Raw genomic sequence first — 25,603 nt, 5'->3', positions numbered from 1 at the left:
CGCAGGTGGGGAGGCCAATCTGCAGTGTCCACCACTGAGGCAGAGCCAGAGCCAGAGCCAGAGCCAGAGGGAAAGCAGGGCTGGGGAGCCTCTGGGTGACCTGTCTGAAGCGGAGGATACACTGGGAACTTCTACACAACAGAATACAGACACCTCTAGACAACAGATGCAATTACAGATCTGACATGTGGTGTGACACATGAACCTCACACACACTGCCTCTGAGTAGAGAGAGCACAACCAGGCCTAGGACAAGGGTCTTGCTACACAAAGTGAGAGAAGGCAGCATCACCTGGGGAGCACTCTGCACTGCACAAGTCTCAGCACAAACCAACACTGCACCTCCACCCATCAGGGCAGGCACTGCAGATCAGTAAGTCTGGGACAAGCACCATCATGAGGGGAAACAAAAGCTGGAAATCACAAAATCACAGAATATTCTGAGTTTGAAGGGACCCACAAGGATCATTGAGTCCAACTCTAAAGTGAATGGCCCATATGGGGATCAAACTCACAACATTGGTGTGAGATGGATGCTCAGCTGCACCACCAGCTTTCCCTGGTGCCACTGCCCGCGCTGCCATGCTGCCCGAAGGCACAGGCAGGGTCCTGCATCACGTCCATGCTGTGCCCTGTGAGGCCCTGAGGAGCAGCCTGAGGCATTTTCATGCTCTGAGTGGAATCAGCACCCTCATCCCTATCACACCCAACGTGTTCATATGGTCACTGGTGCTCACGAGCTCACTGCCCAGCGTCTCCCTGCACAGGGGAACCGCGACAGTATTCACAGGCCAGAGAAGACTTAGCAGCACTGCTCTGCTCCCACCACAAGGCTCCCTCTGCACTGAAAGCCAGAAAACAGCCTCCCCGACTCAGCCAGCCCCTACAGCTGGCTCTGAGGGTCAGTGTGGAGGTCAGCTTCGTGGAAGCCCCTTTCTCTGTGCAGAGAGAATTGCAGTGCTCAAGCACAAACACTTGCAGACTGTTTCTGTCAGCTCTGCTTTAAATTCTGCAGCCTCAGTCCCAAAGGCTGGCACAGGGCAATGGGTACAGATGCAATGGCAGAGAGAACACGCAATACCTGAGTGATTCTGCAGAGCCTGGTTCTGGCCGTCCTTCGTTGGCGTGATGAGATCCCAGATAAAACTCTTAATCTTCTCATCCCCCTTGTAGTGTTTGACGCAATACACCAGCAAGGCCCGACAAATCATCTCCATGTCCTTTTCATTCAGGTGCCACTTGAACCGTCCATGGGTCAGGATATCTTTCCAGCGTCCCCAGCTGAAACAGCAGGAACACAGAGTAAACATTCCTGTGCAATTAGAGACCTTGCTGGCACCTCTCTCCAGGAGCTCCTGTGGGGGCACAGCCCTGCCAGCTCCCCTGGATAGGGATGTTTTGCCCACACATTACAGGAGCAGAGAGGGAGAGAGATTTGCAGGACTGAACAGGGCAGAGGCAGGAGCAGACTCTGGAAGTGCCAACTGCCAGCTCATGCTTTGACCTCCTAACTCTCCTTCCATCCCAAACATTTGCTTAGAGCCCAGGTCCCACCAGGGAGGTCACTGCTGGAAGGAGGGAACACTGCAAGCAGGACAGACAGGAAATGGCTGGTGCAGCCAGTGGCCCACATGGGCACTGGGGCAGCTGGAGGCTGTGGCTGTGCTCTCACAAGGGTGAGACTCACCCAAATATGAGCAGGTTCTTCTCCACACGGAAGCACTCAGCCCGCAGGTACCGCCGCGTCTTCTCGTTGAATCGCCGCGAGCGTGTGGGCCGCTCATCCGAGTCACTGTCCAGCTCAGAGAACTCCATCAGCTCATCCTCTTCGAAGGAATTGTAGTGTTTGGTTTGCTTCCGCACCCGGGGTCTGTCAATGACCAGGCTCTCCTGTGACAGACAGAGCAGAGAACGTTCTTAGGTACAGGTAGAAACACTTATATGTGCTCTTCTGCACACCCAGGCTCTGCTCAGCCTCCGGCTCCTGGCTTGCCAGTCCTGTGGCTGACCATCACCTTCCCACTAGGATACCTGTGTGCAGTTCTGCCTGCACAAATGACAACTCCTGGCCAGCACAAAATTCAGCCTGATTGACGACAGTCCCTCTGTGTCCAAACTGCTGACAGCCAGCAGCTGACTCAGCTCTGAGTCACTCCTAGCCCTCTCTGCACTGCCTGTGCCAAGTGCTGCGCTGAAGGCAGTGTAATCTCTGTGTCAGGGGGACAGGTGGGCTGGAACAGGAAAGGCAGCTTCCAACAAGGTGCAGGAGGGAGCAATATGAAATTAAATATCATGTACCTGTCCCCTCTCCTTACCCCATCCTGTTGAATGAATTAATGCCATGTAAATCTGCCTGGACTTCAGGCACATAGGACACACACACACACGCACACAGGCACACGCTCTCTCCCATTGCTCCTGCTTGAGCAGTGAGCTCTGCAGAGCTGCAGGGCCTCCCTCCTGCTGCTGTCTAAAACTGTCTCTACAGCATGAGAGCAAGACACACAAGTCAGTAATAACGTGTAATTCCCTGGGGCCGCACTGGAGCCAGTGGCTGCGCCCTGTGCCTGATGGAGATGCTGCGGAGAGAGACCTGAGCTGCAGCTGAGCCCATGACCTCAGCAGGGCCAGCAGAGAGGTGGAACCCCGTCTGTCCCCTCCTGCCTCCTGAGGCAGAGGCAGCAGAGAGACAGCTCCAATCTCTGCTCTCTGTGACCAGGGACAGGACCCACAGGAACGACTGGAGCTGTGTCAGGAAAACGTTCCTCCCCCAGAGGGTGGTCAGGCACTGAACAGGCTCCTCAGGGAATGGGCACAGCCCCAAGGCTGACAGAACTCAAGGAGCATTTGGTCAACACTCTCAAGCAGAGGGCGGGATTGCTGGGAGTAGCTGGGAGTACAGACTGAGCACCCTGAAATATCAGAGAGACACAGACCAACACGTGGCTAAATAAATCAGGGCTTTATCCAGCATTCAGTCTTCCATTGCAGTAATTCTTGATGCTCAACACAAACCCCTTCAGGAGCCCAGAGGAAGCATGCAGCTCCCACTTGGACGCCAGGCCACATGGTATCAGATCAGTTGTAGGGCACGTGGGCCACAAACTTCATCCTACCTTTTCGTTCTTGGCATCTGTATCGAGCTCTGCTATCTTGGCCCACTTCTGCCAGAAGTTGGGGTCATCTAAGGAAATGTCAGTTCTGTTTCCTGATGCTACGAAGCTGGCCTAGGAGGGAAAGAAGAGCAGTGAACAGGGTGCAACCACCATCCAGGTGTGCTTTCTCCCATACAGAGATCCCGCCCACACCTGTCTGAGCGCACACTCTTGCTGCTGTGGGATGTTACACCCCAAGCTGACACGTGCCAGAGGGCTCTTTGTTTGCCTAAGGGAGCTGAACTCCTCTGTTCTGCAGTCCTGCCCAACCCACTGTAAATGGAGCCCAGGTTGTGCAAGAGGAGGAGGGACAGATGGCCCTTAGTGGCCCCAGCAGGCACCAGCCAGAGCATAGCACAGAGCTGGCTCCTCAGGCTCTCTCTGGCGGTTTTGTCAGGCCCCACAGCACTCAGCTTCCATGGCACAGCAGCACCTGGCTTTGTGCATCGTGCAGCCCAGCAGCTGGATCCTGCCATCATCCTGGGGTCCCTATGCAGAGCCAGACCTCATGGCTGCAGAAGAGTGAGGCTGGAGACAGAGACCGGCTGTGCTGCAGAAGGGCTGTGCTGAAGGTACCACAGCTCCTTCCCACATCACTGGCAGCTCACCTGCATTTCTGCTCAGCAAAGCACCACACTGAGGCAGCATCAGTGACTGGAAGGGCAGGGAGGGTGACAGACTCCAGATCAAATAAGCTCAGCCCATGAATACGAAGATCAGCCCAGCTCAGGACTGTATCTCACCCAGGCTTTGAACTCATCCATCCTCCCTGAGCAGATGCCTCACCCTGCCCACAACAGTCCTGGGCAGAGTACAGCTCTGGGGCATGGTCTGCTGCCATGGCCAGGAGCCTCCAGCAAGGCCTCCACCCTGCAGCGCCCTGACGGGGACACAACAGCAGCTCTGCATCCATCCACACCTCCAGCCTGGGGACAGAGCAAGTCTGGACACTGCCCAGCACCTGGAGCACAGGCCCTGCTCTGCCTTCTCACCAGCCCGAGCCAGCTTCAGAGGGAGAGCTGAACCCTCCTAGGCAGCCTTCCATCACCCACCAGGCTGGTGGCCCCTCTTCAACGCTCTGCTGACCACCAGAGAGACAGGAGACCACACCAGCTCTGGTGCCCCAGCAAGGTCTCACTCCTGGGCACAGTGGGACAGCAGAGCTTGGCCTCCATGTGGACATGTCTCCACACACAGGCAGGAGGCTGGCCAACCACTACTGCCCTGCATGCTCCCATTCCTCCACCCGCCAAGGGAAATCTCCCTTCCCTCCCAGTGGAGCACAGCACACCTTTGCAAATGTGGAGCCCTTCCCTTCAGACTGGATCGTGATGGTCTGTGTCCTGCGCTGGAGGATCTGATCAATGTCTTCCTCACAGAACTTCGACCCCTCGTCCTCCTCATCCATGAGCGCGCCGTAGGCACCCTTCCGCAGCAGGTCCTCCACCTCCATCTTGGAGAGCTGCTGAACCTGCCCGAAGCACGGGGGCATCACCAACCTGGCCAGCAACCATGACCACTGCACAACAGAAGGCTCCTCCCTCTGCTCCAAGAGAAAGGGCCCCAAGCCAACCCAGACTTGCTTCTGCTAAAGCAAAGAGGTCACTTCAAAACTCCTCCTGAGGGACTGTCAGGAATTTCAGTCCATGCCACCCCAGACACAGCATCATGTGTCCCCTATCCCCATGGCAGTGCAGGAACAGCCTGGCAGTCCAAAGAGCAGCACAGCGAATGTGTGGAACTGGGCTCTCCCTCCCCAAAGCCTGCCCAGTCCCTGCTCTGACCTGGCAGTGACTTGCAGGCGGAGGAGGAGAGCTTTCCTGCAGTGGCTCCCACCTGGCCCCCTCCAGCAGCCAACCTACCCCATTGGTGCTGCCCTTGCGGTTAATGTCCTGCAGCACGGCTTTATCCAGGCCCAGCTTCAGGCTGGCCTTGTCGAACATCTCCCGCTCGTAGGAGTTCCTGGTGATGAGGCGATAGACCTTCACTGCCTTGCTTTGCCCGATCCGGTGGCAACGAGCCTGAGCCTGTGAGTGCAGAGGGCACAGTGTCAGCACTGGAGCCCAGCAAGATGGGGACTGTGTGGCTTGTGGCACCCTGCACCAGCATCTACACTCACCCACCTCACCCACAGTCAGCTCCTACCCACCGCAGCACCCTCACTCCCTGCCTATGGCTGACCTGGCAGGGCTCTGGCACAGCCTGCACAGCTGTGGAGCAGGAATGGGAGATCCCAGCACCCTCAGGCAAGGACACAGGGCTCAGGCTGGAGCCTTGGCTCTCCGCAGATGTGGCACACAACACTGCACCCACTCCAACACCAGGTATGGACACAGTGGTGCCTGCTCTGTGACCCATCTGTGCTTTCAGAGACACACTGTCATCTCCCCCATGTCTTGTTCCCTCTGCCCACATGCCCGCCAGCTCTCCTGGCACAGCACCTCGTGCCCAATACAGCTGGTGCTGCTGCCCTGTTCTCCCTGCCTGACACCGGTGATAGGAGCTGTGCCTCAGGACCTCCTGACAGCCTGGCCCTGCCCAGCCCATTACCTGCAGGTCATTCTGTGGGTTCCAGTCGGAATCGAAGATGATGCAGGTGTCGGCAGCGGTCAGGTTGATGCCCAGCCCGCCCGCCCGCGTGCACAGGAGAAACACAAAGCGATCCGAGTCGGGCTTGCAGAAGCGGTCAATGGCAGCCTGGCGCAGGTTGCCACGCACCCGCCCATCAATGCGCTCATAGGTGTACCTGCTCAAGAGGGGAAGAGGTCAGAGCAGCATCACAGCAGGGCCTAAAGAGGCTGTGGCTTTCAAATCACTTTCTGCTCCTTCCCCCAGGCTGTGTGGGCACACTGGCAGCCAGCATTTACTGGCAGGACCTGTGCCCAGGTGGAGGCCCAGGCCCCATCAGCCTGTGTGCACTGTGATTGTTCCCAAAAGTTGTGCCTCTTACGATGACAAGATCATCACAACCCCACACATGGTGCATGGATATGGGGCTCATGGGAACCAGGACCAAGGGAGGGACCTACTTCCACCTGGTCATTCTGAGGACTAGCCCTGGACTACACAGAATGAAGGGTCTGAGCTGCTTAGTTCTGGGGTCTCCACACCCACCAGCAATAGATGGTAACTTGGATCCATCAGTATGCGGGCATGGAATGGCCAAATTCCCACCCTGTGTTGTTGCCACTCTATGTACAGCACATGGAGGTGCTGTGGAGGAGCCGTGGTGAATGCTGGAGCTGTACTAACCGTCTCTGGATGAGATAGTCTTCCAGGATGTCAAGGCAGCGCACCATCTGTGAGAAGATGAGCACCTTGTGCCCACCAGCGATCAGCTTGGGAAGCAGCTTATCAATGAGCACCAGCTTCCCAGCTGCCTGGATCATCGCCTGCAGCTGGAAGTCTGGTGCCTCTGGGCAGTGTGTTTTACGGAAGTCTTCCAGGATCTTCTCCTCTGCCCCTGCCAGGTGAAAAGGGACGTGAGCTCTTGGTGAGCCTGGCAGTGCAGCTGCCCAGGGCAGCAGCAAGGGATCACACGAGCAACAGAACCCAAGCAGTCAGAGCTAGGGAGGCTGGCTAGACACCTCCTGCAGACCCTCCACTCCTGTCACTAAACTTCTTCAGGGTTCACATCAGCTCTTGGCAGAACAAGTCAGGTTGGGACGTTGGGCCTGTGTCAGAACACCCCCAAACACAGTGAGCCCCAGGAGACCCTGAGGTGCCTATCAGCAAGCAGCCTCTGCAGGGGGCTGGGCTGCCGAGGAAGGCAACAGGGCAGATCACTGCCACACCATCAGCAGATGGCATGAGGCCTGAGCTGGCTCCCCAGCTGGGCAAGTTCTGTTGAGAGTGAACAGAGTAAGTATTGCAGTGATACCTGTATGTCCCCCCACACCACTCCTGTGCACAGCCCTCACCATTGATGAGGTACGGGTGATTGCAGCACTTGCGCAGCTCCATCATGGTATTGATGAGGTTGGGCATATTGTGCTGGTTGGCACCCTTGGAGAGGAAGGAGAAATTCTTCTCCAGGATGGCCCGGTAGTATTTCTTTTGGATATTGGTCAGCTCCACCTCAATGATGGTCTCCTGTTTGGGTGCCAGATTCTTCTCTACATCGTCCTTCAGCCGTCGCAGCATCATGGGCTTCAGGATGGACTGCAGCTTCTTCACCTGCAGAGCAAGCGCAGACGTTCACTGCCCTCCCGGCATGGCAAGCACATGGGCTCAGCAGATGGGTCTGCAAGACTAGAGCCTCCCCACACTGCAAACCCACTACAGGTGACTCTGGAGCAGCTGCTCAGCAGCCAGCCAGGACAACTTCAGGGGCTGGGGTCCTTGGGGCAGGCATGTCAGTGACCAGTCCTGGGCTGTGAACTCCACATGCCTCTGCTGCCAGCAGCCTTAGGTGTCTGATGCAGGAGGAGAGCTTAGAGTTTGGATGGTAGCTGAGATGGTGGTTGCTTCATGTGCTTGTGCCTGCTCCCACAGAATGACAATCTTTGTGCAATTCCCACATTCAAAAGGCAGTGGGATAGCCTAGGCAACTAAGCAGCTTCCCATGACCCACACTCAAGGAGAGCTTTGGAGGAAGGCTCTCCAGGGGAACCTGACAAGGGTGACTGACACATGGACTTACTGACCTCCCCTTTCCCCCTGCACTCTTGTTGCTCTCAGGGACAGAGCAGGTGGGAGAGGCAGGCGAGCTGTTCTACCCAGGCATGCAAGGGCAGCAGGGAGTCAGTTGGGAACAGACCACTGCCTTGGCAGGGGCAGGTCTCCTCTCCCCAGAGCAGCACTGGGGGCTCTGTCACAACTTTGCTTCTCCTGGCATGAGAAATCCTATCTACTTCCATGAAGCACATGTCTGAAAGCATGCCTGGTTTGGTCCCCAGGTGTCCCAGTGGCCTGTGCTAAGCCACCAGCATCACTCTGCCAGGTACCTGCTCCTCTGTCTTCAGGTCTCCAAACTCTTCCAGGAAAGCTGTCTCTGAGGGGAACTGCTGTGGCTCCAGAAAATTTAGGAGGCTGAAGAGCTCCTCCACCGAGTTCTGCAGAGGGGTCCCTGTCAGCAGCACCTTGTGTTCCTGGGAACACACAATAAACAAGTTGAGGGCTCAACCCCATTAGCTGGGTTGAAGGGGTCCCAAGAGCACAATGTTTCTTATCTTCCAGCCTCAGAAGAACTCTGGGTGGCCTGGGAACAAACATACTCCCTGAGAGACTTCCCTGGTGACAGCCCAGACCGAGCCACTGCCATACAACACCATCTTGTGGCTCCCAGGATGCTCCTGTGCACATGTTCCAGTCCAGCTCTGTGCAACAACAGCCAAATCCAAGATTTCACAATGCCCCCAGGCTTCAGTCCTGCCCTGGCACAAGACCTTCGGGAAGGGCTGTGCTGGTGCTGGATGGGGACACTGACAGAGCCCAAGCTTCCGTGAAGCTGGGGACAGGATGTCTGTCTTCAGGACTCAGGGAGAACAAGAGGGAACATGGCCCACAGCCATGGTACATCGAGGGGCACCAGTGACCTGCTGCTAGGGCCAGTCTCAGCAGGGTGCTCCAAAATCATCAGGGGCAGGTATGGCTGTGCACTGGGAACAAGGGGGAGCTTTTCTTAGAGGTCCACCATGTAGGTACATGTGCAGTGAAAGGAGACGGGGTCCAGACAACCCCCAAGACTAGGGGATGTGAGGACCAGATGATCCCTCAAGGAGAATGCCCTCCCTCCCATGCCTGACAACATGGGCTCGAGCTTCAGGCACCATGAGGTGCTGGTCCTCGGTGTACCAGGTGCTCTGTCCCAGCACTGCCAGAGCCTTGGGCTCACTACTCAGGGTAATCCTCCTGCCCAGCCTAGTGCAGGAAATGTCCTCAGGAAAGGACAGCTAGGAAAGAAGGGCAATTTTAAGGTGGAAGAGCCCCACAGGACTGTACAAAGAAAGGTGACAGTCCAGAAGATGGACGAGTAGCAATCCTGCTTTGACTCAAGCTCACAATCCAGCAGGGACCCGCACAAGACACAAAATCAGCGGAAACAGCAGGGTCTTTTGGAACTTGTGGGAGTCAGAAGACTAACTATTTTTGGAGGCTTCGCCCAGCTACAGGTGAGTGTGATGGAAGCTGGGTACAGCTGCAATATTCAAAAGGCCTGATGGCCCTTGGTCCAGCTAACAGCAGCGCTGCTTTTCCCAGGGCTGGAAAAGAGCTGGACATCCAAATAATTTCTCAGAGCAGCTCACTGATCCCTTTGTTAACATGCACAGTCCTGCACCCCCATCCCTGGCATGGACTGGTCCCATGTTTGCACAGCAGTAAGAAACCAGCTCGAACACCACAGCCCTGCTCAATGTAGGGCACAAGGCACACCATGGCCAGGGGTGCTGTGCAGGGCTGGCCAGCAACTGTCCCCATGTGCTGCAGCAGCTTACACTGTGCTGCAAGGCTGGGCAGGGCTCTGGAAGGGAGCACTCCCAGGTGGGAAGGCACAGGGGGAGTTAATACTCCACTTTGGCAAAAAGAAGTTTGTGAGGGCTGCAGGGCACCAGCCCTGTCCATCTAGGGGCCCCCTGTATGGTTTTCCTCCAGCCTGGCACAGGGCCTGAGCCGCTGACAGTGGCATCTGACTGCTCAGCATGGCCATCTCCAGCCTGCCCTGCTCTACCAGGTGAACCCAGGCAGGACATGCTCACCAGGGCCATGAGCTTCAGCCCCTCCAAGAGCTTGCAGTTCCTGTTCTTCAGGCGATGTGCCTCGTCAATGACCACACAGCGCCACTGGATCTTCTTCAGCTCCGGGCAGTCAGCAAGGATCATCTCAAAGGTGGTGATAACCACCTGGAACTTGAAGATCCCAGGGAGAGGGTTACCCTAGGGAAACAGAAACCAGAGTTTGAGTCCTGCAGAGTGGCAGCACACTGTCGGATCTCCTATCTGACAGTATCAGTGTGAGCATCGGACTCTGAGCTGGAATTTACCCAGAATAATCTCTCTCAAGCACTGGGCAGGTCCTGCGAGCCTCCTTGATGGCCACAGGCTGTGTACCTCCAAACCAGACACTGCCCCAGGGCAGGCACGTAGGCCTGGAAAAGAACCAGGGCTATGCTGCACCCTCCCCATTCTGCATGAGTTGTGCCTGTTCACTCATACACAGTGCAACCTGAGCCCATGCCAGCAAAAGGGGCTGAAAAGATCATCTTTCCCTCTCCAAATGAACCAGCTCCACAGGCAGCTCAGTGCTTCCCAAGTAAAGGAAGCCAGGGCTGGGGGACACATCCTGGGAGTGTTGTGTGCATCAATCACCTGTGTGTCCCTGTACACCATCTCGTACTGCTGGATCATCTGCCGGCTGATCTGGCTGCCGTGGTACACGATGGCGTTCATCTCCGTCCAGGTACGGAACTCCCTCTCCCAGTTCGTGATGGTGGAGAGAGGTGCGATGATGAGGAAGGGGCCATGGATGCCCATCAGGAATATCTCTGAGAGGAAGGTGATTGACTGGATTGTCTTCCCCAACCCCATCTCGTCAGCCAGGATGCAGTTCTTCCTGCAGAGATGGACAGGGTCGGGTCAATGTGGCTCTTTGGGGCAGAAATCACTGTCACCAACTCTTTGATGGGATGTCAAGCACAGCACCTCTGCCCACACTTCTCTGACCCTGAAGCATGGAGCTTGAGGGGACTTTCCTATAGTGGCCCAAATCTGTCTGGGTGTTGGGGTTTTAGGAGTTCTCCTTTTGTTTTTCTTTCTCTTAAGGAGCTTTCCCCCATATGTGTTGCTAGGAGACAATAAAGACTGGCTACTTAAGAGAGACAAAAGAAGTTGTCACCGCTCAGGGGAGGGATGCAGCTGGCAAGTCTCTCTTTACCTGAGGTTTCTCATGGAGGGCAGAGATACCGAGAGCTTTGGACTGGGAAAACGAGGTGGCATGCAGCCCCCAGCTCTTGTGCTCTCGGCATTCGGAGGGGAGAGAGGCTGCGGTGGCTGTGGGGAGAATTGGTCACCACTGCAGGACTCCGTCTCCTGCTGCCTTTCTTCTACCGTGAGTGCAGCTCTGTTCGTAAGAGCGGCCGTTGCATTGGAACCTTATTAACAGTCTACCTTCACTAAAAGAGGGACTCTTCAGCATCTGCTCGGGTGCCTCAGGTGAGAAACCCCGGGATCCCGAGCCTGCCTTTCCCTGCCCCGCTCAGAGCCGGGCCGCTGCTGCCCCACCCCCCCCCCCCCTTCTTTGCCACTGCTCTGAGTCTTCCCTACACTGTAGCTCTGCACATCCTGCCTGCCAAGACATCCTGAGGTTCCTGTTACAGCCGTGGATTTGATACATCTTGTCGACCACCCAGGGTTTTTGCTCATTGCTGCCATTCCAGCTTGCTGCTCCCGACGGGTCTGGCTGGGGCACCCGAGGGGCCCGGCTGCCCCTGGGGCTTTGCCAAGGAAGCCCCTTTTCCATCCCTCCCGCCGGCCCGGCCGCCATCACCGCGTGCAGAGGCGGCCGAGCTGGCGCCACAGCGCCCCCTGCAGGCGCGGGGAATCCCCGCAGCCGCCCTGCCCGGCCGGGAGCCACCAGCGCCCCTGGCGGCCGCGAGCGGAGCTGCACCGAGGGGAAAGGGCCTGCGGCCGGGAGAGGCCGGCCCTGGGCTCTGCTGCTGCTCGTTGGTGCTGCCGGCGCTGCTGTTTGTGTGCCTTGGCACCCACACACACACCAGCAAAGAGCTGCTGCTCCTTCTCCCGTAGCTCTGCCTGAAAGCCCCTTAATTTCAAAGTGATCATAATTTGGAGGGAAGGAGGTCACATTTTCCATTCCAACGGAGGCTCCTGCCTTCCTTAGCAGACGTCTTTGAAACCAGGACACTGGGTAAGCCAGCCAACTTCTTGTAAGACCATGGATTCAAAATCAGCATGAAAGGTGCTGTTCTTCAGGTACACGTGAGCCAGGAAAAGATGCATGTGATGGCCTGCTGCAGCTGAGAACATGCATATTCCCACCTGCCTGCCACACAATGGGTAACCAACAGCCTGGCCAATACCAAAAAAATAGGTGTATCTTAGAACCATAGCTAAGCCCTACTATCTCCAAGACTCATCAGCTTTTACCAGGGAGAAACATTCCTAAAGACTCAGTTGCAAAGCTAAAGCAAACGCATTGTTTCTGGCAGCTGCCTGCCAGCTCTAGCACTTGAAGGACTCAGTGGCTGCTCTGTCAGACCCCTGTATGTCTGCTCTGCTCCCCAGCTTTGCTGTTCCCATGACGACACACACAAGGCCTGCTGCCAGAAGGACTGCTCCAGCCCCTCCTCACCTGTTATACCAGTTAAAGAGCAGCCAGTTCATTCCCTCCAGCTGATACTCCCGCAGTTGGTTGCTGTTCTTGTACTCCCGGGACTTCTCCAGTTTCTGCCAGGACTCGGATGCTGGGCGCTCCTAGGAGGGGACAGCAGGAGCAAGGTCCATGGGAGATGCTAATGCCCAGTGAGGCCAGATCCCAGTGCTGCTAGGGCTGCACAACAGGACAACACTTCAAAGCAGTCACTGACAGCTGAGTCATAACAAGGTTTTGGCCTCTGCAACCCACCCTCAGACCTTGACAAATGACCCACCCAAGAGGGGAGGATACACTGCAGCACCAGGGACAAGGTCAGCACCGCTGGACTGTGGCAAGACGCAGCCAGTCCCTGTGCCCAGGGCAGCGAGCTGCCAGCCGGGTACGTTACCTCAGGGTACGTTACCATGTGCTTGATTTCTGGAGGGATTTGGAGGGCTTCAAACTCTTTAATCTTCCCTGGGTCAACATCCTCCTCCAGCTCCCAGGTGCTCTCCTCATAGGGCAGTGAGCACCACTTCACCAGGTAGTGAGTCACCTCCTGCAGCACAGAGAGAGACAGGCTCAGAGACAGGGAGGGTCAGCAGCCCTTCACCCACCCTGTGCCAAGGGTCCTCGGAGACAAGGAAAGCTGTGCAAGGGAAGGCTGGGAAGGCTCAGGGTGCTCAGAGATCACCCACAATGTACACCATGGGGCCAGGCCTCCTGCCAAGTCTCCCTCCTTCCCTCCATGGGGCAAGGGAGAGATGCAGCCTCTCACCTCCCCAGTGTCAGGGTCCTTTGTGTGAGCCACCTCCAGAATTCGATCTACCTCCACATAGTCCGGGTTGAACAAATCTTCATCAGGCTGTGATGGCAAACAGTAAAGCAGGAGGTAAGTTCAAGGTTATTCCATGGTTAAACAGATGGCCAAAGTAAACAGCTGCGGGGCATCTGTCCCCAGGATGCTGCTAGCTGTGTGCAACACACCAAGTGCCCTGGACACAGGTACAGACATCTGTCTCTGGGCAGGGAGGATGCAGGAGCCCCGCAGAAGGCAAAGCTCTTTCTTTAGAGCAGTCACATGCTCCGTGCTGCCCTTGCTGGGAGGCAGCAATGACCTCTCCAGCCTATCCGGCCCCAAAGTACAAGTCCTAAGTTGTCTGCTCCAGCTGATGTGCAGCATCCAGAGCTGTGACCACCACAGTGCACAGCACCCAATGAACCCCACAGCTGCAAGGGGTGACACCTTGGTCTCTGTTTCTGCTTCCTTCTTGCCTCACCTAGCATAGTCCTTGGAGAGACATGGCCTAGGGCTTGGTAAGGAGAAAAACCAGGCTTCTATGCTCACAACTCCCCAAGCCCTAGTTAGCTACAGGAAAAGAGCATGTGCTCCTTGCTGAACTGTCAGTGGTACAGAGTGTTCCAACACATGGGTTTTTTTTGCATCCTGAGAAAGACCCCAAACAGACTTGTGAGTGAGAAATTTGACACACACCCCCAGCTTTCCAGCTACAATGGAGAAATTTTCATAGCCTACTGACCTGATTTGCACTTGTAAGGGGCAGTTTGAGGAAATCCAACAACTATCTCTGGAGCAGCAAGACAAATTATAGAACACCTTTCATACTAAGCAAGATTAATCTGCTTATAGAGCAGAGCAGGCAGGAGCTGCCCTAAGCCCAGATATTTATAGTTCCCTCTCTCCCATAGTATCTCTGCTCCACCACAGAAGCACTTCCAGCCCTGTATGCTGCCCTCCCTCCCACCAAGCAACTCCTCCAGAGCTGGCAGTGCCCAGCAAGTCACATTTGTCACCCTGCTCATAATTCCACCAGTGACACTACAGGTGTCCAGGGCACAGTCATGGACCCTCAGCTCCAGCCCTGGTGTCTTTGGCTCTGGAAATGGACTGGCCTCGGCAGCAAGGTTTCAGGGGCGGCTCCTGGCCTGCTTAGCCATGGCACTGGGCTCAGGGTGAGGCACCACTGCTCACTGTGCTCCACTCTCACCTCTGTAAAAATATGTTTCATCTGAGCCTGCTTGTTCCGGAAGCGCTTTATCTTCTGCGAGATCCTGGGGTCCTTCTCCAGCTCCTCCAGCGTTGCCCATTTACAGTGGAGGTAAGAGCTGCAGGAGGAAAAAAAATCAACAACATGTGACCAAGAGGACTTTGGTCCCAAACCCATCTGCCACACGGAGCAGCATGGATCTCCCAACGATCCAGAGAACACCCAGCCCATGACTACGCCACCCCAAACTGGGAAAAGCCATGGCCCAGGACCAGGCCAAGACCAAGCACTGAAGCTGCAGCAGCTGCCCTGCTTCCCACCACCACAGCTGGCTCAGGAGGACAGGGGCAGGAAAACAGGGATGCTGGGGCTGCAGCTAGAAATGGGATGGAGGTGGGAGCACACAGTCCTTGCTCCTGCATGCACAGGGCCCACAGAAAAAAGCATAACACTGCACGTACAAGTTCCTGTACTTGACGTAGAACTCCTCTGTCTCAAATGCCAGGCCTCCAGGATGAGCCTGAAAGCAAAGGAAGGAGAGTTAGTGAGAGTCAGAGGCTGTGCAGAAGCTGGGGGGGGCATGCTCAGCCATCCCCTGCCTGACCACAGGCTCCAGGGACTAAGCCCCAGGGATGGTGAGGACAGCCAGGCACTTGTTGTGCCGCTGCCCCGGAGATGCAGTAGCCCTGGGGAACATGATGTGAGACCACTTGAGCACGGGGAACTCCAACACCTTCTAGTGGGCATCAGCCCAGGCCTGACTCCTCTCCAGAGGCTTTCTGGCGCCCAGGACAGGAGAGGCACCACGCTGATCCACAGCTCAGCAAGGTGCTAGTCTGGGCATACCCCAGCAGCAAGAGCACCAAATGGTGCTACATCTCATGTTCCTGCTGTACAGGGCAGCCAGGTCCCACCTCTTCTCTGCTCAGGGACTTCCAGCCCCACTGACATCTTTGCCACTCACCTCCTTCTGCACCATCCTGGAGGCAAGGATCTTCTCAATGATATTGGCATCATCCTCGGGAGGCTCCTGGGGACAGGAAAAGAGAGCTTTGTTTTTCCGGCTCATCACGTGTCCCTGGCACTCTCCCATCACAGAATGGCTGCTTGCTCCTCTCCCAGTCCCCCAGCTGGGCAGACAGAGTCAGCACTGGGAGCTGGGAGAGCTGTGCTTGGGGAGCTCTTGCTGGGTGAGAGGGTGTAGGTGTTGCCAGCCCAGCTACACTCACCCTCTGCCTGTCCTCTTCATTTCAGCCAGGCCACAGCACTGTGGGGTTTGCTGTGTGGGTCCTTCCAGCTACACCAGGGCAGCCAGAGAGGGTAGAAAGTCTCCCAGTAAAGAGCAGGGAACTTGGGCACTTCTGCCCATGGACTCAAGGAAGGAAATATGCCAAAATGTGCACATTCCTGCTCCCAGGCACTCTCCATGCCACATCCTGGTCATGCCTTGGCATTTATACAGCCCCATAGTGCTGTATGGCCCCAAGGGCCTCAGGAGAGCAGGCAGGATGCCACCCCCACACTGTCATCTGCCCATGGCCACAGGCAACAGCACCTCACCCCACCATTCTCCATGCAGCTCTTCCTGGCAGGCTCGAAGTGCTGCCTCCTTCCCTCTGCAGGCTTCCACTCGGTCCCCAGAGAATCACCCATAGATACCCTCTGCTGGCACCCAGGGGCTCCCAGCACAGCCCCTCCTGCTGAGCACAGGCTTTGCTGGAGGTGGCCCTAACGCTGCCCTGCTGCCAGCTCAGGGAAGGTGAAGGATCTCCTGGCTGCAGCTGTGCCAGGACCAGCCCCACCAAATGCCAAGGGACAAGAGAGACAGGCTTGTGCCTGTCTGTGCTACAGAGGAGACACACACACGAAGATTCAGGGGAGATGATGGACACCGAAAATGTGGAGCCTGCTTGAGCTGGGAGATAGTACAGCAGAAGGAGGAGCAAAGTGCAGAGCAGGAAGGAGAAGGACTGTTCATTCCCTTGAGATGGAGGCAGAGTGTGGACCAAGGCAAAGCAGCCCTGAGGAGTTGCTTTGCAGACTAGAAAGTCTCTCAGAGAAAGGCATGGGGCAGGCGGGGGAAGGACAGACAGACAGGGCATCCCACACCACTCTTCTGAAAGTGTCTGGGAAAGCCAAGGATTCCTGCCCTATTTGGGGAACTCTGCCCGACACCAGGTTAAGACGGCTGAAGGGAGCATGCAGAAGTGCTCCTGCCACAGCCACTGTACAGCACCTGCTCCCCCATGCCCAGGCATCCACCCTGGCACTGCTGGGCTCTGCCTGACCCTCCCACAGAGGGTTTGTGTGAACATGGCCATCGCGACAGTCCAGTGCCCTGGCGCTGGGAGCTCCCACGCTGATCCACAGCCCTTACACAGGCTTCCACTGACCTGGGGCTCATTGCTGGCTGCCTGAAGGTTGCTGGAGGAGCCCTGCACTGCCCCAAAGAGCTGTTTAGAACCGTGGCCAGGAGGCAGGGGGAAAGCGGCAAGTCCAGGTCGTAGGGAGAGCATCCCTGAGGTCGCAGCACTCACATCCTGCCCTGCCTATCAGTTCTGGTCCTGGAAGCAGCCACGGGCAGGCCCAGCTGGGCAGGCTGGCCAGGCCTCAGAGCAGCCACCCAGCCTGGCTGCTGTTGGACATCACACTTAATGACCCATCTGGAGCAGGACAAACTGAGATGGAAGTTTAGGACTGAGAGGAGAACAGGCTGGCAGCATGGACACACGCCAACGGCAGCTCATACCTGCTGCTTTGAAAATCTCACTTGGAGAGATGACTGCCAGGAGCCCAGCTGGGACACGGCCTCAGGCAGAGCTGAAGCAGCACTAGCAGCATGTCCTGAGGGTGTGTGGCAGCCCCAGGCCAGGCATGGATCATCAGGTCAGGGCTTATCAACAGAGCTGACTAATACCCACCAAAGCCTTGGGAAGAGGGGACTAGAGGGTTACAGAAACACCATGAAAACAACTAGTGACCATTATTAATATGTGGCAGCTTTATCAGTGACCAGAGAGATGGAATGAGTTGCAGGATCCAACACACAGTCATAGGCAGGCAGGAAGGAGCAGCCAGCACCCACCAGGAGCCAGCACTGAACCAGTGGGCAGAGGCAGCAGGACAGCAAGGCCCAAACCACAGTGGCATCGGCTGGTCCTTGCCATGCTGCCCAGATCCCTGCCATGCTGCCCAGCAGACCAACTCAGCTGGCAAGGGTCAGGCTGGCATCGCTACGCTCTGAGGCATTGACAGAGAGCAGCAATGTGGGCAGAAAATGATGACCTGGCACCTACAAAGCCCTCAGCTGGCAGGGACAAAATGATAGCGTAATCATGAACAGGAGATACAGAGACCAAAGCCAAAGGTGGGCATGGCAGTGGTTAAGACACGTCCAGCTGCGTGACACATTCCAAAGGCCTTAGTCTCCAAGCAGGAGGGGGACAGTTGGACCAGCACACCTCTCGTCCATCTCACAGTTCCTGAAAATCCAGCCTGAACCCTCCCAGACAGGCACTCTCTCACCCCATCCTTGAGCTGGGACCCACCACTTCCTCAAGCCTCAGCACTGACATTTTGGGACACCCTGCAAGAGGCAGATCCCCCACACCCCCCAGTCCCACACCCAGCACTACCTCTGCCTGCCACGCCAGAGTAGAGGCGGAGAGCGCGGAGGTTCGCCCAGCTCCCAGCACGGCAATTGTCTCGCCGTCATCATCCACAACCTTGAAATCCAGGTCCTCGTTGTACTTCCTCCTCTTCACCTGCCGTCCAGAGCGTCGTTTCTGTATACAGGATGAGAAAAGGCAGCGCCGGGAGGCATGGGCAGACCAACTACCTCCTCCTTGCTTGAGTGGCAGAGAGAAAGCCCCAGAGCTGCCAGGATTCCTTCCAGGCCACACCCTGCCTCAGCAGGTTGGGAGTGGTGGGAAGACCAAGCACTCCTTGAGGTGCTGAGGTCTCCATCCTGACCCACAGAGCCCTGTCAGTCCCCAAAATGTGAGGCAGAGGAGCCCTGTAGAGACGCAGGGAATGAAGGCCCCCAGGCTGCGGGGCCAACGTGCCCCCCTGCGCTGTGCCAGGAAAAGGAGCTGCCCAAAGCTGTGGTGGAGAGGGAGACTCAAGGCTGTGAGATACGCAGGGCCCAGGGCAGCAGTGTGCACCCAACCCTGGGCCAACAGCTGACTTCAGGCTGATAGAAGCTGGCCATACTGCTGAACATGCTCTCTGATTCCTGTGCCCAGGGGCCCTGTTGTGGTCCCACTGAGAAGCAGCCAGGATTTCACCCAGCGGCAGGCAGCTGAGGGCTTTGGACATACCTGGCTGTCAGCTGACTCTGCAGACTCCTCTGGGCTCTGTACAGATGGGCTCAGGAGATCCTGATCCAAATCCAAACTGTTCACCGGTATCTCATTTTTCCTCTTCCCTTTCTTCTTCTTCTCCACGGGGGTGTCTTTGCTGCCAAGGCAGACTGACAGTTAGATCATGTCCTGTCAGGGGAGAGGCAGCAGGCACCCACACAGAGCACTGCTCCCACTAGATCACCCAGAGGCAGCTCAAGGCTCCTGGGACCTCCCCCAGCACTGGGGATCCCCAGTCAGTGATGCTCATTAAGCACACCAAGTGTTTCTCCATCCAGTTCCAGAACACTGGGATGAAAGGATCCACCTGCCCTGCCTGGTGTGGAGGCTGGGGGCTATCACCAGCCAGGGGAACAGCCCCACAGGGGCATTAGGAGCTGGGGTTCAGCTCACGGGGTCTAGTACAGGCACAAAGAGGATCTCCCCACCGCCAAACCCAGTAGGCCAGGGCAGCAAGGTGCCTGCTCTGATCACAGCACTCCCAAACGCATCCTGTGCTGATCAAAGTCAGAAATAAAGTTCAGCAGCTCCAGAGGCAACCCGTGTCCTGGCACCCTGGAAACAAACCTTCTAGCCCAGTCTGAGGAGCACTGGCCACACATGCTGGCCACCTCCTGCATGTGCCACAGAGCCCTGCCAGTAAACCTTTACACCAAGCACAAGCTGCTCCAGCTCATGATTCATGGTTCCTGAGCCACAGCAGTGAGCCCCCTCCCAAGGCAGCTGAGCAGACTGGAGCGAGCCTCCAGCTGGAGGGAGTTAAGCCCTGTGATTGCCATGGACACAGGAGGATAGAGATCCACCTCCCCAGGCCCATCACAGCAGCCACTGCCAGTTCCAAGGGCCCACTGGGAAGCTCTGTCCCACCGGGAAACCGTCCTCCATGCTCAGGTCACGGAGGGGACTTGGGCTCTACTCCCTTGAATCCCACCACCTTCCTGAAAAACATGGAAAGACAAGCCCAGTCCCACGGCATATTCTCAGGGTAAGGGCTACCTGCACCCCTGTGGCACCACCACAACCTGCCTGCACAAGGAAACAGGACCGGGAAGCACCACGGTAAAAAAACAACTGCTCCCAGCATGCCAGTCCATCCTTATCCTCTGCAAAGAACACTGTTAAGGGAATGGCTCCAAAGAGCTGGTGCTTGTCCCAGCGCTGAGCAATGCCACCTTCCTCACTTCCAGCCCCACCATCCATCCCCTCCACATCCCAGATCTGTACAGTGGCAGAGGAACCAATAGTTTCAAAGCCACGTCAAGGTTTTAGCTCCATTTATTGAGAAAAATCTCTGCTTGCCTGTGACTAGCAAAAAATAAAGGTAAAAATCTGTTGTTCAGGTCAGAAATGCCCTGGCCATGCATATATGCCTCAATTAAGAGGCCCTGAAAATGCTCTGCAAGCAGTGCTTCCACCGAGCAGTAACTCCCAAGACATTGATTGGTAAGTCACAATTAACTGCTTCATTCATGAGTCAGTCGTTGACTATGATTAGAAATAATTTAGAAGAAATTATGCCACCATTATCTGCCACTTAGAGGACTCCCAGCAATCATTCCATCCACACAGAGTATAAACTAACTAAAGCCTGCTGCTTGCCTCTCCCCTCCCTGCGCTGCCAGGGGCCCCCAGGCACCTCCCCAGCTCCACGTGGCCAGAGGGCACAGGGGGACACACAGCCCTGCTCCCTGCAGAGCTTCCACCCTGACACCCATGGCTGTCCCTCACACAGCAGGGTTTGCTGGTGGCTGACCCAGAGCCCAAATCAAGTCTAAGAAAAGGCTCAAAGAGGGGCTGCAGAGGCAGGGAAATTGTAAGGAGGACTCATGGGCTGGACTTTCCAAGCAGTGGAACTGGAACTAGGTCCTCCTGGAAGGTGCAGATGAATGGGAGGAAGCACCACAGGCTCAGGCTATACTGGGACAGAGCATCAGGAGTGCACAGAGCTTTGTGGAACTCCCAGACTCCCACACACAGTTTCTTCTGGTTGCATGATGTGTTACAGAGTTATATTACATTGTTTGGTTTGCATGAAGTGGCCTCCTCACCAGGGCTCTGGTGGCACCCAGCACAGCAAGCTGGTTGCCCTTCAGCCCCGCCGGTATGCCCAGATCCTGCTGTGCCCAAGTAGGAGAGCCAGTGTTTCCAGATCTGCAGCTGGGGTCACCCTGCCACAAGCCCCATCTCTGGCAGGGTGACCTGCCCACCAGCTACTCACAACCGGTTGCACAGTCATGGGCTGCCCGGTATGGAATAGACAGCATCCTGTGAAGGCACTGCTGGCAGCCAAAGGACCTACAAGAGCCATGAATGGCTCCAGGAGCACAAGCCTCCACGGCCTGCTCTTCCCCTGGGTTCCCCTGCAGGGGCAGATCTGTGAACTGCCTGTATGGCAGGTCCTTACTGGTGGAGAAGTGTCATTAGGAAAATCTGAGAGCTGCATCCCTCATCCCAGGACCCTCCTGGGGGCCCAATGCTGCATTCACATGGGCTTCATCCTTCCCTTCCTTGCCTGCAGCCCCTCTCCTTCCCTCTCCACCTCCATCCCTCTGCAGCCCTCCTTGGGGCCTGGAGGAGCCCTTCCCTCACCCGCCCAGCACTGTCCGCTTGATCCACCCATGCCCATCTCTCTGGCTCACCAGCCCATGACAGACATCTGCAGAGCCCCAGGCTCAAGGAAGAGCACAAGTGACAGCACTGCATGGCTCAGGGATCCGCTGGGGACACGGCTCCTGCTGAGCAACCCACACCTCCTCTTGTCCACAACCAGCCCACACCAATGGCACTAAAGGCCACCCCAGTAGCGGCTCCACAGCCCTGGCCTCTCCAGGATCCAGCTGGCAGCGAGCTCTGAAGGAGTCGGGCTGTGGAAGACCAAATGGCATTGGTGCTCTTGAGACCTGCTCTGCTCTCTGGACACATTCTCCATTAAAAAGAAATCAGAGCTTCTGGCCAACCAGCCTGTTAATTAAAAGGCTCAGGAATTACCAGAGGTGGCGGCACTGGCCTGTGCAGTGCAAGGGAGTCCTCAGGCCTCCCCCCACTGCTGGCCTTGACTGCCAGCACAGCTCACAGCTGCCAGGAGGGACAAGTCTCCCTGGAGAGGGAGAGAGGATGGGATGCGCTTCGCCATGCTCCCAAACCCGAGCCAAGGGGAGGCAGGCTGCTGGCCCCTGGGTGTGCACAGCCCCTCATTTCCACACAGTCCAGGGCAGGTTCTTCTCACTCACGTACCCTCTGCCTGGGCCCCAAATCAGATATGACAGAGCACCTCTGCCACAGAGCACCTCACTGTCCTGGTGGGACACCCCCCTAAAGTCCCTTTTGCCCCAGGACACTTGGCACAAAGGCCAGACCAAGAAGAGGCCAAGACTCTCCAGTCCTCTTATGGATCTGGAGTCTTGCAGAGCCTCATACCCAAAAGGGCACCCACCTGTCCCGTCTCTGCATGGCCAGAGAGCTCATCCTGGCATCCCAAGCAGCACATCCAGCCTTCAGACCAAGTGTCCTGCACACCCAGTGCTGCTCTCTTCCAGCTGCAGCTCCTGCAAGCCCACAGCCCTGTCCACAGCAAGCACAGAGACAGGGCCACACCACCACCCACCTGCTCTTCTTGGGTCTTGATCTGGGGGCTGGCTCAGAGCCACTCTTCTTGTCTTTAGGCTCCTTTGGGGCTTTGGGTTCCCGAGGTTTCCGGGGCTTCTTAGCCACCTCCCTCTGCTTGGGCTCCTTCGGCTTCTTGGACTCCTTCACCTTCTTAGGCTCTTTTGGTTCTTTAGGCTCTCTCCTCCTCTTTGGTTTCACCTCCACAGCTGCTTTATCTCCCTCTTCCTGCTCTGCCAGATCCTTTTTCTTCCGTTTCTTCTTCACCCCCGTGCCCCCACTGTCCTGCATCCCGTTCTGGGTGCTTGTCCGCTTCTGGGGAGCCCCGTTGGGCTCTTCCTTTGGGCACTGGCACTGGCCACCTGTGTTTGTGGCTGTCACTGTCACCTGGTGGGGCACCTTGTCCTGCTCTTCACTGCTGGCAAAGGTGTCCTGTGTCTTGCACTCCCAGGCAGACGACATTGAGGAGAGGCTCAGTGCTTTTAAGCTTGGCGGCTGTGGAGAGAATGCAAGGTGACAGGTGAAGCAAATGCCACAGTTGTAAACAGCAGGTGCCCCGGGGGAACCACAGCCCCACGAGGCTCCAATCACCCAGTGCAGCATGGCAGCATCCCACAGCATTCAGGGGCTATGGCTAATGGCCACCACAAGCAGATGCAGCTCAACAGGGAGGACCCCCCCTTCTTCTGCCCAACAGAGGCTGACAGACAGAGGCCTTTCAGCTCCCCCCTAGCCCATGCAGGTCCCAAGCAGGGGTGGCTGGCCCCAGTGTGCCCCAAACACTGTTCTGCCTTCGATCCAACACTCCAGACTCCACTTGGCTAAGACAAAAGCAACCTGTGCATCCAGACCCTTCTTGCCAGTTGCCCAGAGCCAGCGATTGTCCCAGTAGGGTAAGGAGAGGGAATTAGAGATGCCTTGCAGCCTACAGAAACAAAAAGTGCGCTCCCAGGTCCATCTGGGGCAGAGCTCGAGGCAGAAGAAAAGGGTTAGACCAGCACTGCCCACAGGAACTGCTGGGTGCAAGGGCTCCCTCCAGGCCAGGAGAGAAGAGCTCAGTACTTCCTTTGTTTCCTGTGAACTTTCCAGCACTGAACATTGAAAGGAATTGAGCTGCCTCCTGAGCATGCTTGGCTGCAGCAGGCATGACCAGACAGCAGCACTCAAGGGCCCAGCTCTTCTCAAGCAGCAGCCAGAGTGCATGTGGTGAGGGCCCAGGCTCAATGTGCAGCAACCTTGGCTCTGGAAGAGCAGCCCAGGCTGACAGGGCTGGCAGGGGACAGCCCAAGGAAGGGAGCTGTGGGTGACAATTCTCAATGGGAACCAGAAACATCCCTTGAAACAGCTGCCAGAGCGAGAGAGAGCAAGGGATGCACAAAGGAGCAGGCAGAAGCACAGTTGTGTGCAGCAAGGATGGGGAAAGGAACATGTCGGGTTCCATTTCAGCTCTCTACCAGTCAGTGCCCATCCCCAGCACCCCAGCTCCTCCTCACGCATGGCTCAGCCATGACCAGAGGGAAGCAGTGGCCATCGCTGGCCTCGCTCATCACTGTGGGGCTGGTAGGGCAGCACCAGACCAAGCCCAGCAGCATGACTGGGGCTGGAAACTGGGCACTGGTGGCTATGCCATGAAACAAGATATGGGCCCATCCCACCAGCCTGGAGGTGTCCCCTTCTCGTAGAGAATCTGTGGGGCAGCTGGTGAGTGGCCCAGAAGTGCTGGGCAGCACCTCCTGTGCCTGTGGGGACAGGGGCAGTGTTTGCCTCGCCACCCCACACCCACAGTTGCCCCAGGCCAGGGGTGCTGCTTCCTTCACAAGCCCCTTCCCTGGTGCTGAGGCGGAGGTGCCAGTGCCTCTGGCAGCAACACCCTGGCCCTGCAGAGCCTCGGCACCATCCACTTCCTCAAGACACCTCAGAGCTGTGGGAGCGAATGCAAATCTTTGCATCTTACAGGCTGAGGGCTGGAGCCCATCCAGGGTTGTCTAGGCACAGGGTGCTCCATAATACTCGGACTTCTGATTTGGATTATATGGAAGCATTAAATGAAACGGACTGCAAGGGGAAAGGCCCCTGATGACCCTGCAGCCACCCATGAGTGGGGCTGCAGGCTTGGCTGGCATCGGTCAAGCAGGCTGCACCAGCACCCCTGCCCACCAGCGGCCACTTCCAGCCCTGGCCCCTGCTGCCATCTGCACCAGCAGCCTGGGATGGGGGAGCAGCCATCCTGCCACATGGACCAGCCATCACAAGGCACCTAAGGAATTAAAGGGAACCTATTCAGGACAAGGAGAAAATCCGCACTGTTGATGCTGCTTGAGACCACTGGCTGTGCAACAGCATCAGTCCCAGCCTTTGCATTCCTCAGCTCTCGCAAGATGGGGATCAGCTGTAACAATTTAGGGTCATAGAATGGCCTGGGTTGGAAGGGACCTTACGGATTATCTACTTCCAACCCCCTACCGTGTACAGGGACAACTTTCACTAGACCAGGTTGCTCAGAGCCCCGTCCAACCTTGACTTGAACATCCCCAGGGATGGGGTAGTCACAGTTTCTCTGGAAAACCCCTTCCAGTGCCTCACCACCCTCACAGCAAAGAATTTCCTCTTAATATCTAATCTTATATATATGTATATATATCTGTATTTGCTCCTAATACCTAATCTAAACCTACTCTCTTTCAGTTTGAATCAATTCCTCCTTGTCCTGTCACCATATGCTCTTGTAAAAAGTCCCTCTCCATCTTTCTTGTAAGTCCCCTTTAGATAGTACCCCTGATAAGGACAGTAGAACAGAACAGCATTTTACTCACTTGATAAGGATAGTAGAACAGAAAAACATTTACTCTTATCAAGGACAGTAGAACACAACAGCACAGCCTTGCAGAAATAGATAAAGGATGTAACTTAGGCAAACAGAAGTCAAGCAAAACACAAGCAGGATGCCAGCTCAGTTCTGCAAGGGTGACAAAGCAGAAGTTATGCAAAACAACGATATTGTCCTTACTCAAAAGCGGGGCTCGAGGAACAGCCACCTGAAATGGACACCAGATGTTGAAGATGGACCCCAAAGAACCATATAAGGACTTCTGACAAGGGGTGGGACGGTGTAAAATAAAGCCAAGGAAGTGGGGATAGCTAATGAATATGTAATCAGTGGTTGTGA

General features: G+C 56.3%; 1 protein-coding gene across 15 annotated transcripts in view; it reads right to left on the bottom strand.

Moving 5' to 3' along the window:
* CHD6 (chromodomain helicase DNA binding protein 6) overlaps positions 1-25,603 on the bottom strand; it is a 92,578-nt gene that overhangs the window by 23,863 nt on the left and 43,112 nt on the right. For 10 of the 15 annotated variants that reach the window (XM_032127366.1, XM_032127364.1, XM_032127365.1 and 7 more), the window contains 20 exons: positions 22,439-22,932; positions 18,793-18,931; positions 18,109-18,258; positions 15,438-15,503; positions 14,935-14,993; positions 14,474-14,591; positions 13,243-13,329; positions 12,874-13,023; positions 12,462-12,583; positions 10,463-10,706; positions 9,854-10,030; positions 8,102-8,245; positions 7,076-7,331; positions 6,408-6,618; positions 5,706-5,901; positions 5,018-5,182; positions 4,447-4,626; positions 3,117-3,227; positions 1,688-1,890; positions 1,079-1,281 (listed from right to left, as the gene is read on the bottom strand). In XM_032127366.1, coding sequence (XP_031983257.1) covers positions 1,079-1,281; positions 1,688-1,890; positions 3,117-3,227; positions 4,447-4,626; positions 5,018-5,182; positions 5,706-5,901; positions 6,408-6,618; positions 7,076-7,331; positions 8,102-8,245; positions 9,854-10,030; positions 10,463-10,706; positions 12,462-12,583; positions 12,874-13,023; positions 13,243-13,329; positions 14,474-14,591; positions 14,935-14,993; positions 15,438-15,503; positions 18,109-18,258; positions 18,793-18,931; positions 22,439-22,899 — 3,442 coding nt within the window. In that variant the 5' untranslated portion in view covers positions 22,900-22,932. The remainder of the gene's footprint in view (positions 1-1,078; positions 1,282-1,687; positions 1,891-3,116; positions 3,228-4,446; positions 4,627-5,017; positions 5,183-5,705; positions 5,902-6,407; positions 6,619-7,075; positions 7,332-8,101; positions 8,246-9,853; positions 10,031-10,462; positions 10,707-12,461; positions 12,584-12,873; positions 13,024-13,242; positions 13,330-14,473; positions 14,592-14,934; positions 14,994-15,437; positions 15,504-18,108; positions 18,259-18,792; positions 18,932-22,438; positions 22,933-25,603) is intronic. The other 5 variants (XM_032127358.1, XM_032127362.1, XM_032127370.1 and 2 more) reach the window with 3 other exon arrangements.

This window comes from Corvus moneduloides, chromosome 17 (assembly GCF_009650955.1).
Source record: "Corvus moneduloides isolate bCorMon1 chromosome 17, bCorMon1.pri, whole genome shotgun sequence".
Classification (NCBI taxonomy): domain Eukaryota; kingdom Metazoa; phylum Chordata; class Aves; order Passeriformes; family Corvidae; genus Corvus; species Corvus moneduloides.
Note: the sequence above shows the minus strand (reverse complement) of the source record. Positions and strands in the feature narration are given on the sequence as shown.